The 14,887-nt window shown below is 36.4% G+C and overlaps 1 protein-coding gene across 1 annotated transcript; it reads left to right on the forward strand.

Annotated features, from left to right (window-relative positions):
- Positions 1–901: 901 nt before the first annotated feature.
- On the forward strand, positions 902–1,529 carry LOC110796358 (pre-mRNA-splicing factor SLU7-A-like). The gene is made up of 2 exons (XM_022001425.2): positions 902–1,157; positions 1,264–1,529. The coding sequence occupies exons 1-2, from the start codon at positions 978–980 to the stop codon at positions 1,453–1,455; spliced, it is 372 nt and encodes a 123-aa protein (XP_021857117.1). The 5' UTR covers positions 902–977; the 3' UTR covers positions 1,456–1,529.
- The last annotated feature ends 13,358 nt before the right edge of the window (positions 1,530–14,887 follow it).

Below are 14,887 nucleotides of genomic sequence, written 5' to 3' on the forward strand. Positions count from 1 at the left end.
TATTAACGGATTTTTCATGAAATACCCCTCAATTTTCACGAAATTCACCAAATGCCCCTTGACTTTCAGAAATTCACCAAATGCCCCCCACCTTTAACATAACTCCCAAACTACCCTTACACTTAACGGACGTTAAGTCTCCGTTAACATAACTTTACTGTTTTACCCTTATTCCAAGTCTTTCTTCTACTTTTAACAGAACAAACTCCTCCCAAAACTCTCTCACTTTCTCTCTCATCAGCAACAATGGCACCATTGATGCAACTGTAGCTTGAGGGTTTGTCAACAACCCACATAATAAAATCATGATTTCATACCACCACCATTCCAGGCAAACTGAAATGCAGCTTGGGATTGCCAAGTTGACGAGCGTCTTCCACCGCATTTTCCGACATTCACATTCACTAACTTTCTCTCTCCTGCAGAATTAATGAAACCTCCAATCTTCTAGAATCTAAACAAAATTAAGAAGCCCGTGGAGGAGAAGAAGGCCGCTGCGCCGAGAAAGATCCGGTTGAGAAGAAGAAGGGAGGAGTAGAAGGGCCTCCGCCACCCTCACCGCCCTCTCTTTCTTTGTCCTCCAATCACCAATCGAAAGCTTAAACTATTAATCAATAATGGCGATTGAATCAGGTATGATTTCAACTGGAATTTGCAATTCGACACTTTTTAGGGTTTTGGTATATAGCTTTTAGATTTGATTGGATGAATTTCTTGATTTAATTCGAATTGTTCGTGTAAATGGGATGAATTTCTTGATTTAATTTGAATTTTCCGTATATTCAATTGCGTGTAATCCCTAATTCATGATTGTTGAGTTTAGATATCTTGTTAATTTTACTCGAAATTTGATTTTTTGTTTCGCCGGTAAAAAAATATCTTGTTAAACTGGAGCTGTATATGAATTGTTCGTGTAATTAGAGGTTTTCGAAACACTGAACGATTATTGCGCTATTGGAGATGTTTCTAAATTGATTATGGGGAAATTTGCAGTGGCGTTTAAGTCTAGGGAAGACCATAGGAAGCAGTTTGAATTAGAGGAAGCTCGTAAAGCTGGGCTTGCGCCAGCTGAGGTTGATGAAGATGGAAAAGAGATTAATCCTCACATTCCGCAGTATATGTCTTCTGCTCCTTGGTATCTCAATTCGAATAAGCCGGTGAGTTTTCGATACTTTTATAATCAAGTTTCTTTATGTTCTTTGATTTTGGTGGTGTTGATAGAACATTAAGAACTGACCATCCAAATTCTTGGTGGATCTTCAGAGTTTGAAGCATCAAAGGAAGTGGAAATCGGATCCGAATTACACCAAATCGTGGTATAACAGAGGTGAAAAAGGTTTTCAGGCATCAAAGAGATTGATGTTCCAGACTATGCACAACCGAGTTCTAAGTGTCTTTTATTGGTGGAAAGAAAATAGACCGGTGGTGCTCTATGTGTCTTTCAATCCCTCCTAAAAGCAGTGATTATTGACAAAACAACTTTTGTAATTTTGTTGATTACACCACTTGATTGAAGAAAGTTAGCCTAATCGAGTATTTAAAACCCTGGTTAAATAGAGTTTTGTAATTTTGTAATTTTCAATTCATTACAATGGAATTAGTATGAATTTAAGGCATAATGACCTTACCAATACTACTCTTGTTCGGTTGGCCATAAAACTTAAAGTAGTCAGTTAAATGACAGAGATAACAATGAAATAGTAGGACTATAATATGCGACTGAAATGGCGGAACACCCAAAGAATTCCGCCTTCTAATAAAGAGATTGTAAGACCTTTACACAATATGTTTCAAGTGTATATAGGAAGAATAAGGGCTCAAGGTTTCGCGGTAACGCAAATAAATCTTATTTCAAATTAGCAACGGTCAAAATGTTTCGGAATTCAGTCTAGCAAATTTTTTGTTTGGTACTTTGTGATGAAACTACAACAAAACAGTTTGGTAACAACAACAAGCACTCAGAACATGGTTATTTATACTAAAACAATAAGCAACGGCTATTTTTCAATTCCAAAAACTATCCGTTGGGCTTTAAAAAGGTAAATTTTAGATTTGGGCATTTGGTGAATTATGTTTTAATTTAGAGGTATTTGGTGAAATAATTTACAACATAGCTAGGGGCATTTGGTGAATTAGAAAGTAGGCTAACGGAGGACTAACGGCGCGTCATTAGTAAGGGTAGTTTGGGTATTATGTTAAAGGTGAGGGGCATTTGGTGAATTTCTGAAAGTCGAGGGGCATTTGGTGAATTTCGTGAAAATTGAGGGGTATTTCATAAAAAATTAAAATTAAAATTACAATTTATTATAATTACAATATTCAAAATTAAAATCCAAGAAAATAATTTAAATTATTAATTTTAAAATTAATTAAAATTACGTAAACTGAAAATTTCAAATTAAAATTTCAAAACGATCCAATCGCAACGCAACAACCCCACGCAACGCACGCCCATGGGCCACACGCACACAGCCATCGCTGGCCATGTGCGCGCAGCCCATGCGCTGCGTCGCATCGCTGCTGCTGCTCTCCTTCGCAAGGCATCACGCGAGCTGGTGCTCGCTGCGCGCGCCAGCACTCGATGCACGCGAGCCATCGCTCGCTGCGCTCACTCGCCAGCGCTCGCTGCGCGAGGCATCGACGCTGGGCGTAGCACTCGTTGCACGCGAGCTTGCGCTCGCTGCGCGCGAGGCTCCGCACGCTTGTGCGAGGCAGTGCGCGCTGTGGAGCAGCTCGCTTGCTGCCCACACGCGACTGCTGTGCCTTGCTTTCGCCCTCGCCCATTCGTCCATTGCTCACAGCCCACGACACAAGGCAGGGCTGCTGCCTTGTGCTCGTGCACCATGGCCTTGCTCATTGCATTCGTGCCGCATGGGCGACGAGCTCCCTTGCTCGTCGTCACATGCCCGCACTATACAACACCCCTTAAGGGTAACACGTAGCGTCCATTGCTTTGTGCGTGCAAGTTATATGAGCGAATCGCATAAAATTTAAAAAATTTATATTTTAAATTAATGACAAATTAATAAATAATATTAATTTCATAATTTAGGGCGAAAAATCGAAAATTTATTATTCAATTGATTTCCGATTAACATGGATTCAAGTCTAGGTCATAAAAATTTAAAATTTAACATAAATTTACAATTTTTATGGTGGTTTTCAATCATAGGTATCTAATTAAATTATAATTAATTATGAAAATCAAATTAATTCTAAATTATTCTAATTTTCAACAAATTAATCATAATTACAAATTAGATTGCATAATTAACAAGGCTAGGCATTCAAACTTGTTAAACATATACAGTAGGTCAATCAAAAATTCAAGATTTATCAACAAGAATCGCAAATATTTAATTTAACATCTTAAATTTACGAAATTTTGCATTCGAAAAACTAAAACCTCCGAAAAGTCATAGTTAGGCTTCGAATTTGAGAATTCTGGGTTCGGCAGAAAAATAATATTTTTGTCAAAATTATAGAATGCCTTTTACATGCGGAATTGACACAAAAATCACTCTATTTGGATGAGTAACGAAGAAACTGCCGAAAAATTGCGTACGTATAATTAAATAAACGCAATTTGCAATTAATTAACAATTACGAAAATTAATCACCCCTTTTAATTCTTGCAAATTTGTAATATTTAACCATGTTCATGCAATTTTAGATTATGAAAATAATAAGAGGCTCGTGATACCACTGTTAGGTTATGATACATATGACAATTCATAAATCATGCGGAAAAACCATAAAGCCAGGAAAACATATTATTTACACATAATCATTTAGCATAGTTTAGATGCATACTCTTTGTTGCGTGCCCTCCCTAGCTGCGCCCGAACCGAACAAGAACAAGTCTTTAGGACTCCAAGTGTCGTCCCTCCGTAGATAGTCCACAGCACGTCCGGATCCGCCTTAAGATTGACCAACTAGAATCGCCCTTAAGGTACTTAGAATTTTCGGCACTTTATAGGCAATTGTATGACTAAATTTTGCTCTCAAAAACTCACTTTGAATACTTGAATGCTCGATGTAAATATGTGACCCTAGGCACCTATTTATAGAGTTATGGAAAAGGATTTGGAATCCTATTAGGATACTAATTTATTTAATTATAATCCTACTAGGACTCTAATTAAATAAACTAAATCTTTTAGGATTAGATTTAATCATATGACAAATCCCGGTAGCTTTAGGATTCGAGTAGCACACAAACACACACGCACGCACAGCAGCCCACGAGGGGCGCCATGCGCGCGCGCGCAGCCCGCGAGCTCGCAGCCCACTGCCGCAAGCCCACACGATGTCGTAGCCTTGGCGCGCGCTGGGCCTGCCTTGCGGTGGGCCTGGCGCAGCCTTGGCTGGTGCGTTTGTGGCGCGCTGGCTTGCTGGGCGATGGCCCGGCTTCGTGCTGGGCCTTCGTCTGGCAGGCCTCGTCCGATGCTAATTCGTACGATACGCTTCCGATTAATTTCCCGATTCTGGAATTCATTTCCGATACGAACAATATTCAATATTTTCGATTCCGGAATCAATTTCCGTTTCGAACAAATATTTAATATTTCCGTTTCCGGAATTATTTTCCGATTCCGATAATATTTCCGATTCTGACAATATTTCCGTTTCCGGCAATATTTCCGATTCCGGCAATATTTCCATTTCCGATAATATTTTCCGATACGTACCATGTTTCCGTTTCCGGCAACATCTACAACTTGGATAATATTTATATTTCCGATACGATCCATATTTCCGTTTCCGGCAATATCATCGTTTCCGGAGTATTCATTTCTTGCCTGTGACGATCTCAGCTCCCACTGAAACCAAGATCCGTCGATTCCGAATATCCATAGATGGAGTATTGAATGCCATTAAATACTTGATCCGTTTACGTACTATTTGTGTGACCCTACGGGTTCAGTCAAGAGTAAGCTGTGGATTAATATCATTAATTCCACTTGAACTGAAGCGGCCTCTAGCTAGGCATTCAGCTCACTTGATCTCACTGAATTATTAACTTGTTAATTAATACTGAACCGCATTTATTAGACTTAACATTGAATGCATACTTGGACCAAGGGCATTATTTCCTTCAATTGTGGCACTGGAAGTCAAACATAGTTTTGAATTCCATTAATTGTTTTAAAGATGGGTTCGAGGCCCATGGTTGTAAAACATTCAGGTTGAACATCTATCATATATGAAATATAATTTCATATTCCATTAATCTTGGTTTAGTATTAAATGATGAGTCCTTTCAATTTGACAATATATTCAAGATAGACTGTTAGGACCAGTCCTCTGACTAAGAAATATCTATCAAGTGAACTTGAATGTCAAAAGTTGAAAATGGTCCCTGGTTGGAAGTTTTCTATAAAGGTGGACGCATAGAAAACGCTAGACGACTAGAATGCAAGATGACTAGTAGTTCTGTTTCTTGAACTATGTGGACATGGCAATGTCACAATCATTTGCATATACTTACTTGAAAAGATTAGTATCAGACAAACCTATGAAACTTTATTGTAAGTGATGAAAACATGTCATAAGTAAATTTCATTACATTATTAGACACTAATCCTCAATACCTGAGTGATTTGAGATTACTTGTTTGAGAACTGGTTACTTTGACGTTGTCAAGCGTCGCACCGTAAAAGGAGACTATAGGCAACGCTCAGGTAATCACCTATCAAACGAAGTCTAACCTCGAGATCACAAGATTGGGATTGTCCTCCCATAAATCGGGATGAGATGCCGAAAGTTGTACAAGGCCACTCGGAGAGCTAGAAACTGAAAAATGCATGGTCGTGCTCAGATGAATCATAGGCTGTGATTATCTGTTTATTTGATCAGTTGAACTATGAAACCCAGAAACACCTCTGGACATAATAAAGATGACTACTCTTACCTTATGTTCATGAGTAGGCATCAAGCGACAAAGGAATTAGGAAATGCACACTTGTCCCTAAGGACAAGTGGGAGACTGAAGGAAATAATTCTCTTGGTCCAAGTATGCATTTAATGCTAAGTCTAATAAATGCGGTTCAGTATTAATTAACAAGTTAATAATTCATGAGATCAAGTGAACTGAATGCCTGGCTAGAGGCCGCTTCAGTTCAAGTGGAATTAATAATATTAATCCACAACTTACTCTTGAATGAACCCGTAGGGTCACACAAATAGTACGTGAACGGATCAAGTATTTAAGTGAATATATTATTCATTAAGTACTCCATTTATGAACATTCCAAAACGACGGATCTCGGTTCCAGTGGAAGCTGAAATCGTCAAAAGGCAAAATAAAGAATACTCCGGAAATGATGATATTGTCGGAAACGGAAATATGGTTCATGACGGAATAAATATTATCCAAGTCATAGATGTTGCCGGAAACGGAAACATGGCTTGTATCGGAAAATATTATCGAAAATAGAAATATTGCCGGAATCGGAAAATTTGTCGGAAACGGAAATATTACCGGAATCGGAAATATTGTCGGAAAAGGAAATTATTTCCGGAAAAGGAAATTAATAAGTTAATCGGAAAGCAGCTCTTAAACTAGAGCTCTGCAAATACCATTTTGTAGTATTACTTACTACAAAGAAGAACTGAAACTAAGCTCTAGTATACCATTTTGTAACACCCTAATAATTTCTTGATTTTTATAAAACATTTTCCAACTTAAAACAAAGGAATTACCAAGATACTACCGCCACCGTGATAACGGCTAAGGCTTTTTACCAGAATTACGCAGCGGAAATAACTAACTTTCAAAATATATTAAATAGTTAATGGTCATAAAACAACTTGGAACCAACCAGGCCCAAAAAACAACATTAAGTAGTTTAGAAAATCCATTAACTAATTTTCAAACCATGATGGTAACAGTAAAAGAAATAGTAACGATAGTCATGACTATAAAATGAAATAGAGTTTATAAATGCGAAAGAAGAAATAGTCTCTCAACACTATTCCCATGATAAATTCTCCCGCAAGTTATCTCTACCAACCTGGTTATTGAAAAATACTCCCCAACAATGCAAGTGCAATGATGGATCATCATAGGGTCATTAAGGCGAAGGCCATGACCGAAAGACATGAAGCACGAAGTCATCAAAAGTTGAGTACGAACAAGCTAGAATGAAATCCTAGTCTAACATGCTTCACTCGACAATAAAGATAATCCACATGCAAAAGTCATTCAAGTAAATCAATTAATCCTGAAGACATACTCAAGACCTGACACGACTCTTAACTCATTGATTAATAAGAATTTAGCTTCGAACGGGTAAAATATAATAACAAAGAACCACTGAGGGGAACAAGACCACTGAGGGAAACTGAGGGTGTTGGGAGCCCACCAAACACCAAATAATACAGAGTCGGGCTTTCTACCGACAGTCGGGCCATACCGACGAAATTCCTGCGCATTTTATAAGCGAATAACCAAAATAATGAAACAACGTCTTGTATTATTCAAGGAGTACAAGTTTCTCTAACACGACTCCCCCCATTGTTCATACTCAAGGTATATACGTTCCAAGAGTTTTGAAGCTCATTCGGGTTGCACTTTACGTTGTTTAGTGTATTAAGTTCAAGACTTAACCCAAAGACATAACTCACAAGTAATCCAACAATTACACACATGAACACTTAAACGATGACTCTTCCTTTTAATCCTTTAGGACTTGTGATCAAACATAGGACTCCAGTGAAGTTATTCCATACTTCACTAGTACATAATTGAGCTTATGTAACACGTGTTGGTAACACTTTTTGAAATGAAAAATTACTAGATTATTAAGTAACACTTTGGTAACATTTTTTTTAAAATATAACACTCAAGGTAACACTTTTAACATGGGTAGCATTTTATGGTAACACTTTTATAATAGGTAACATATTATAGTAACACTTTTCAAATAGGTATCATTTTATGGTAACACTTTTAAAATAGGTAACAATTTATGGTAACACTAAGAAGTATTAACTTATTTCTTAAGAATAAAATTAAATATTTGCAATGAAAATAAGGGCTAATCCCAAAAATTAACTATTTGCCGCCAAAAGGAAAAAATGAACGTGGCTTTTGCATGTGGATTATTATATTGTTGAGTGAAGCATGTTAGACTAGGATTTCATTCTAGCTTGTTCGTACTCAGCTTTTACTGAATTCGTGCTTCATGTCTTTCGTTCATGGCCTTTGCCTTATTGACCCTATGATGATCCATCATTTCATTTACGTTGTTAGGGAGTACTTCGTAGATTTTAGTAAACAGGTTTGTAGAGATAAATTGCGGGAGAAGTTATCATGGGATTGAGTTTGAGAGATTACTTTCTCTTCTGTATTTCTAAACTCTACATTTATTTTCTAGTCATGACTACAATATTTATTTAAACTTTAGTTAATGGATTTCTAAACTATTTAATGTTTAGTTTTTGGGCCTTAATGGTTCCAAGTTGTTAAACGACCATTAACTATTTATTATGTTTGAAAGTTAGTTAAATTCCGCTGCATAATTCTGGTAAATAGCCTTAGCCGTTATCACGGTGGCGGTAATATCTTGATAATTCCTTTGTTTTAAGTTGGAAAATATTTTATAAAAAGCAAGGAATTATTAGGGAGTTACACAGCGAGCGATCCTTCGCTGTTGTGCTGCGCTCCAGCATAGATGTTGATGCGCGCATGTGGCCTAGGCGGGGGATGGCCTTCATGCTCATTGCCTTGCCTTGGCCCAATGATTGTTTCGATTTTATTTTTCTTTGAGTGACGAATTTAATTAATTTTAATTTCGTGCTTATAATTTTTCTCGAAATTTAATTTTATTAGTTTAATTATTATAATTAATTTTATACTAATTATTTGATAAAATTAAAACCTTGAATAAATTATAATTAATTCATTTTAATCAACTAAAAATCGTTTTAGGGATTTATAATAATTATATGAGCTTTAAATTTTAATTAAATATATGTTTCCGATTGGACTTGGAAAGATATTTTATGTTTAAAATTAGTAAAGCATATAAATCTTTGTTTGAGTGGGAGCTTTTATTCATAATGGTTAAACTCTTGATTAGTTCCTTATTACCTTAGGATTAATAAACTCGATTAGAACTAATAAGATCAAATAATTGGTAGATTCTTGAGCCTTAATTAGTTGTTACAATTATTATGTGATGCATATTTTCTGCTAACTTGCTAAGTGGGTCATTCATTGATAAATGAATGGGTGAATGGTATATTGTAAATATATTGTTTTGCAGGTTGCGGAAAGTGACTAGTATGGCCCAAATAGGATAGAAAATATGATTTGCGTACCATTAAATTTGAATGTAAAATATGGTCTAAGTACCATGGTTTTTATTTAACTATGGTATGCGTACCATTAATTTATTGTAAATCATATTTGGTAAATGGCGCCTCCCATGGTGACTTTCAAGAACGGAGTTTCCAATCCATTTTCAAGACGGAGCTGAGTTTGAAGTTGAAGCTTCAAGATGAAGTCGGACCATACTAGATCACAAATTTTATCTTATGCATGTTTTAAGATATTTATTGCTTTAAATATGTCTTGATATTATGCATGAGATTATGGTTTGCATATGTTGCATGATTAAGGATTTTAGCTCACTTAAAATCTAACCAACATAGCAAAAGCCTTAAGTTCCAAAATTTAAAATTGAGTTAAAAGGTGTCCTTCCAAAATAACACTTATTTTCACACTTTTATGTCAAGTTAGTGATAGTTCTCCGCCAAAGCAAGGTGTCACTTCTTGATTTTATTGGGGAAAGGTACACATTAGTTGTGAGTACAAGTTGATTTTGATTGAACTCAACGATATATGTAAGGAGTCCTTTTATGTCGTGGAAAATAGGATAGGTTTTCCTAATAAGTACTTAGACGTACCTATCAGCCAAGAGTAGTTCCTAGACTATTAGCAACGGATTTGCTTACCTAAAATGTTTTAGAATTAAGACAAGCCAAAGAATTTTTAGTTCTTTAATGGTTTTGAGGATCTTGGATTCATTTTTTTCACACCTAACGGAACACATAAACTTGAATAAAATGCTTCATAACTTTGAATTATGCATGAGTGCTTGAATTTCATTTTATTAAGAGCATGTATGAATGATTATTTACTTGTTTATTCTTTTCAATTATAGTTTATGAACTATGGCTAACAACAATTCATTCAACATTGGATCAATTCTAAAAAAGGAGAAGTTGAACGGGAAAAAATTCTTTGACTGGCAAAGGAACTTGCAAATAGTTCTTGTGCAGGAAGGGAAGGAGTATGTCCTAGATGAGCCCGTAAGTCCACATGTTCTCAAGATGATTGGATTAATTGAGAATATGAGTAGGCTGATCAGCAATTCTCTCAAGCAATGGTTGTAGACACCATCCTCCACTCTCTTCATAGCGGGTATGATCAGTTCAAACTAAACTACAGCATGAATAGTTTGGACAAATCGCTTACTGAGCTTCACGGTATGCTGAAAGCCGCTGAAAAGACGCTCAAGAATGATAAGAAAGATGTGCTTATGGTGCGAGGGGAAATTTCAAGAAATCTGGTAAGAAGAGGAATGCTAAGAAGGGTGGCAAGAAAGCTAGCGCACCTAAGCAAAGTGACAACAATTCTAAAAAGAAGAAGGTGAGCCAACCCACTTCTGAGTCTGAATGCTTCTACTGCAAGAAGAAGGGGCATTGGAAGAGAGATTGCTTGAAGCTAAAGGAAGATCAGGAAAACGGAACAGTAATTCCATCTTCGGGTATTTTCGTTATAGACTGTAAACTTGCTAATTCGACTTCTTGGGTATTAGACTTCTTGGGTATTATATACAGGTTGTGGCTCACACTTATGTTCCTATCCACATTAACTAAGAATAAGTAGAAGGTTAAGCAAGGGTGAAGTCGACCTACGAGTGGGAAATGGAGCAAGGATTGCTGCATTAGCTGTAGGCACTTATCATTTGTCGTTGCCCTCTGGGCTAGTTTTGGAACTAGAAGAGTGTTTCCATGTTTCAAGTATTACTAAAAATATTATTTCTGTTTCTTGCTTGGTTGCTAAGGGCTTTAATTTTCAAATAAAAGATAATAGTTGCTCATTTTATTTAAAGAAATGTTTTATGGATCTGCAAAATTAGTAAATGGAATTTATGTGCAGCTAGATCACCACAAAGAAGTTTATAACATAAATACTAAAAGGGCCAAAACAAATGATTTAGATATCACCTATCTGTGGCATTGTCGATTAGGCCATATTAACATGAAACGCATGGAAAATCTTCAAAAAGAAGGAATTCTAGAACCATTTGACTAAGAGGATTATGGTGAATGTGAATCATGTTTACTTGGCAAAGTGACAAAGCAACATTTCTCTAAAGTTAGGAGAAATTCATACATATGTATGTGGACCAATGAGTTCAATTGCTAGAGGTGGTTTCAGCTACTTTATCACTTTCATTGACGGCTTCATTAGATTTTGCTATATCTACCTAATGAAGCACTAACAGGCTAAATCGCACTCCTATCAAAGATAAACCTAACGTTCACCAACTAAAAATATAGCAAGGGAAGTAGGGATCGTATCCACAGGGAAACAATGTTCTTTCTACTATTAAAGTAAAGGTCTAGACTACTGAAAACAGGAAAATGGTTTGGTTTGATAATTATAACTACGATAGAAATTTTATCGGGATAAATCAATAATAAAGGAATCTAGGGCAACGGTTCACCACAAGTGCAGACCAGGATTGGACAACGGACAATAACAATCAATCAATAACCATAACTTGGAAAACATGCATCTCTCGAATCTTATGAATTCCTTAGGAGAATATAACTTCGCTATGTACCAGAAATAAACCCTATCTAATAGCCACAGATCAAAAACATCATATTTATACCTCTCGGCGCATAATCTAAGGTTAATCAAACTCAATCAAAATAGTCCGGCCGAACAGAATTGACGAACAATTAAAGCAGACTATAGAAATCACGATTATCAATCAATAATAAACCCAATACAATCCCAATCATACATTCATGGATCCCCTAAACCCTAGAAAATAAACTACTCACACATATTTAGATTAAACCATACAAGCATATTTAATGAAAGCATAATTGAAATTGAATAATAAAATAAGAACGAAGGATGAAATTTAAAGCTTGAATCTTGAATTGAACAATAAAAGTAATAACCAAAGTTAGAGAGAGAATAAAACTAAGTAATAAACTAAGAGTCTGAAAAATAAGATGTACAACTAAGTAATTCCAACTAAATAATAAGGGCTTGGTATTTATAGTTTGCCCAAAAAAACAAACGAAAACCGAAAATAAACTAAAATCTGCGGCCAGAGGATTTCGTCGCCCGATCGGGCGAACGGCTCGTCAAACTGCACGATCCCGTATCTTAAAAACACTATATCTCATTCGATATAAGTCGGAATTAGGCGAGTGACCACTCATGAAAAGCGCTTGAAGTCAAGAATCCAATCCAATTTGAATCGCAGCATTTGAAGTTGTATAACTTTAGTTATGATCAAAAGAGTAGACGAGTGTTGATTTTCTACTTCTTTCACTATTCGCTTTGCTTGAAAACTCTTTCAACTCAATGTTTGTGCTCTCGAAAGTACATAATCTCTTGTATTGATTCAAATGAGTAGGAAATGCACAAAAATATGCTAATTCCTACAATGATGAACCTGAAACTACAAACACACTACAAGGAGCACATTAGTACTAAAAATCGCTCCAAAGAGCTCATTTGAGATCAAAAAGTACTAAGGGACGGGGTTAAAAATACTATAAAATATGAGCATATGAAGCACAAGTCTGAATCCTTTGCCAAACTCAAGGAATTTCAGAGTGAAGTAGAGAATCAATTAGGCAAGAAGATTAAAGTACTGCGGTCTGACAATGGCGGTGAATATCTAAGTTACGAATTTGATGACCATCCTTAAAGATTGTGGAATCTTGTTAGAATTTACTCCTCCCGGAACACCACAATGGAATGGTGTGTCGGAACGGAGGAATAGAACCTTGCTAGACATGGTTCGTTCAATGATGGGTCAGGCCGAACTTCCAATAGAATTTTGGGGACATGGAATAAACACAGTTGCACTCACACTAAATAAAGCTCCGTCAAAAGCTGTCGAAAACACTCCATATGAACCATGGACTGGAAAACCTCCAAAATTGTCTTTTCTTAAGATTTGGGGTTGTGAAGCATACGTCAAGCGATTAATTACAGACAAACTTCAACCGAAATCTGACAATTGTATCTTTGTGGGATACCCAAAGGAAACAAAGGGGTATTACTTCTACAATACATCTGAGAACAAGGTGTTTGTTGCTCGAGATGGTATCTTTTTGGAAAGACAACACATTTCCAAAATGACAAGTGGGAGAAAATTAGACCTCGAAGAACTTCGAGTCAAACAACAAACTCTAAATAATAATCAAGATGATATTCAATTTAAAACTCATAGATCTTTAGAAGTATCTGGTGAGGTTTAAGAACCAACTAGAGTTGTTGCCCCGCGTAGGTGGCAAAGGTATAGAGTTCAGCCAAAAAGATATGTAGGTATCTTATTGTATAAAACCCATGAAATTCTATTGCTTGAAAGTAAAGTCATGCGACATACAAACAAGCTATGACGAGCCTTAGCTCCAAGCAATGGCTAGAAACCATGCAATCTGAATTAGACTCCATGTCTGAAAACCAAGTTTGGGATTTGGTCGATTTTTCGGATGGCTACCAAGCCATAGGAAGCAAATGGGTTTTCAAGTTAAAGAAGCACAAGGACAGGAAACTAGAAGTTTTTAAAGATAGATTGGATGCAAAGGGATACAGGCAAGTCCACAATGTGGATTACGATGAAACCTTTCACTTGTAACACCCAGATAATTCCTTATATTTATTATTACCTTTTTCCAACTAATATAAAAGAATTACCAAGATATTACCGCCACCGTGATAACGGCTAAGCCTATTTACCAGAGTTACGCAGCGGAATTTAACTAACTTTCAAACATAGTAAATAGTTAATGGTCAATTAACAACCTGGAACCATTAAGGCCCAAAAACCAAAGCATTAAATAGTTTAGAAAATCCATTAACTAAGGTTTAAAACCATAAATAGTAATAATGATAGTCATGACTATAAATCAAAATAGAGTTTATAAATGCGAACGATGAAATGGTCTCTCAACACTATTCCCATGATAACTTCTCTCGCAAGTTATCTCTACCAACCTGCTTATTGAAATCTACTCCCCAACAATGCAAGTGCAATGATGGATCATCATAGGGTCATTAAGGCGAAGGCCATGACCGGAAGACATGAAGCACGAAGTCAGCAAAAGCTGAGTAAGAACAAGCTAGAATGAAATCCTAGTCTAACATGCTTCACTCAACAATAATGATAATCCACATACAAAAGCCATTCAAGTAAACAATTAATCTTGAAGACATACTCGAGACTTGACACGACTCAACTCATAGATTAATAAGAATTAGCTTCGAACGGGTAAAATATAATAACAAAGACCACTGAGGGAAGCTGAGGGTGTTGGGAGCCCACCAAGCACCAAATAGTTAAGGTCGGGCTTTCTACCGACAGTGGGACCATACCGACGGAATTCCTGCGCATTTTATAATCGATTAACCAAAAGAATGAAACAACATCTTGTATCATTCAAGGAGTACGAGTGAGACTCCCCCCATTGTTCGTACTCAAGGTATATACGTTCCAAGAGTTTTGAACTTCATTCGGGTTACACATTACGTTAATTAGTATGTTATGTTCAAGACTCAACCCAAAGACATTACTTATAAGCAATACAACAATTACACAATTAAATAATTAAACAA

This window comes from Spinacia oleracea, chromosome 5 (genome assembly GCF_020520425.1).
Source record: "Spinacia oleracea cultivar Varoflay chromosome 5, BTI_SOV_V1, whole genome shotgun sequence".
NCBI lineage: Eukaryota > Viridiplantae > Streptophyta > Magnoliopsida > Caryophyllales > Amaranthaceae > Spinacia > Spinacia oleracea.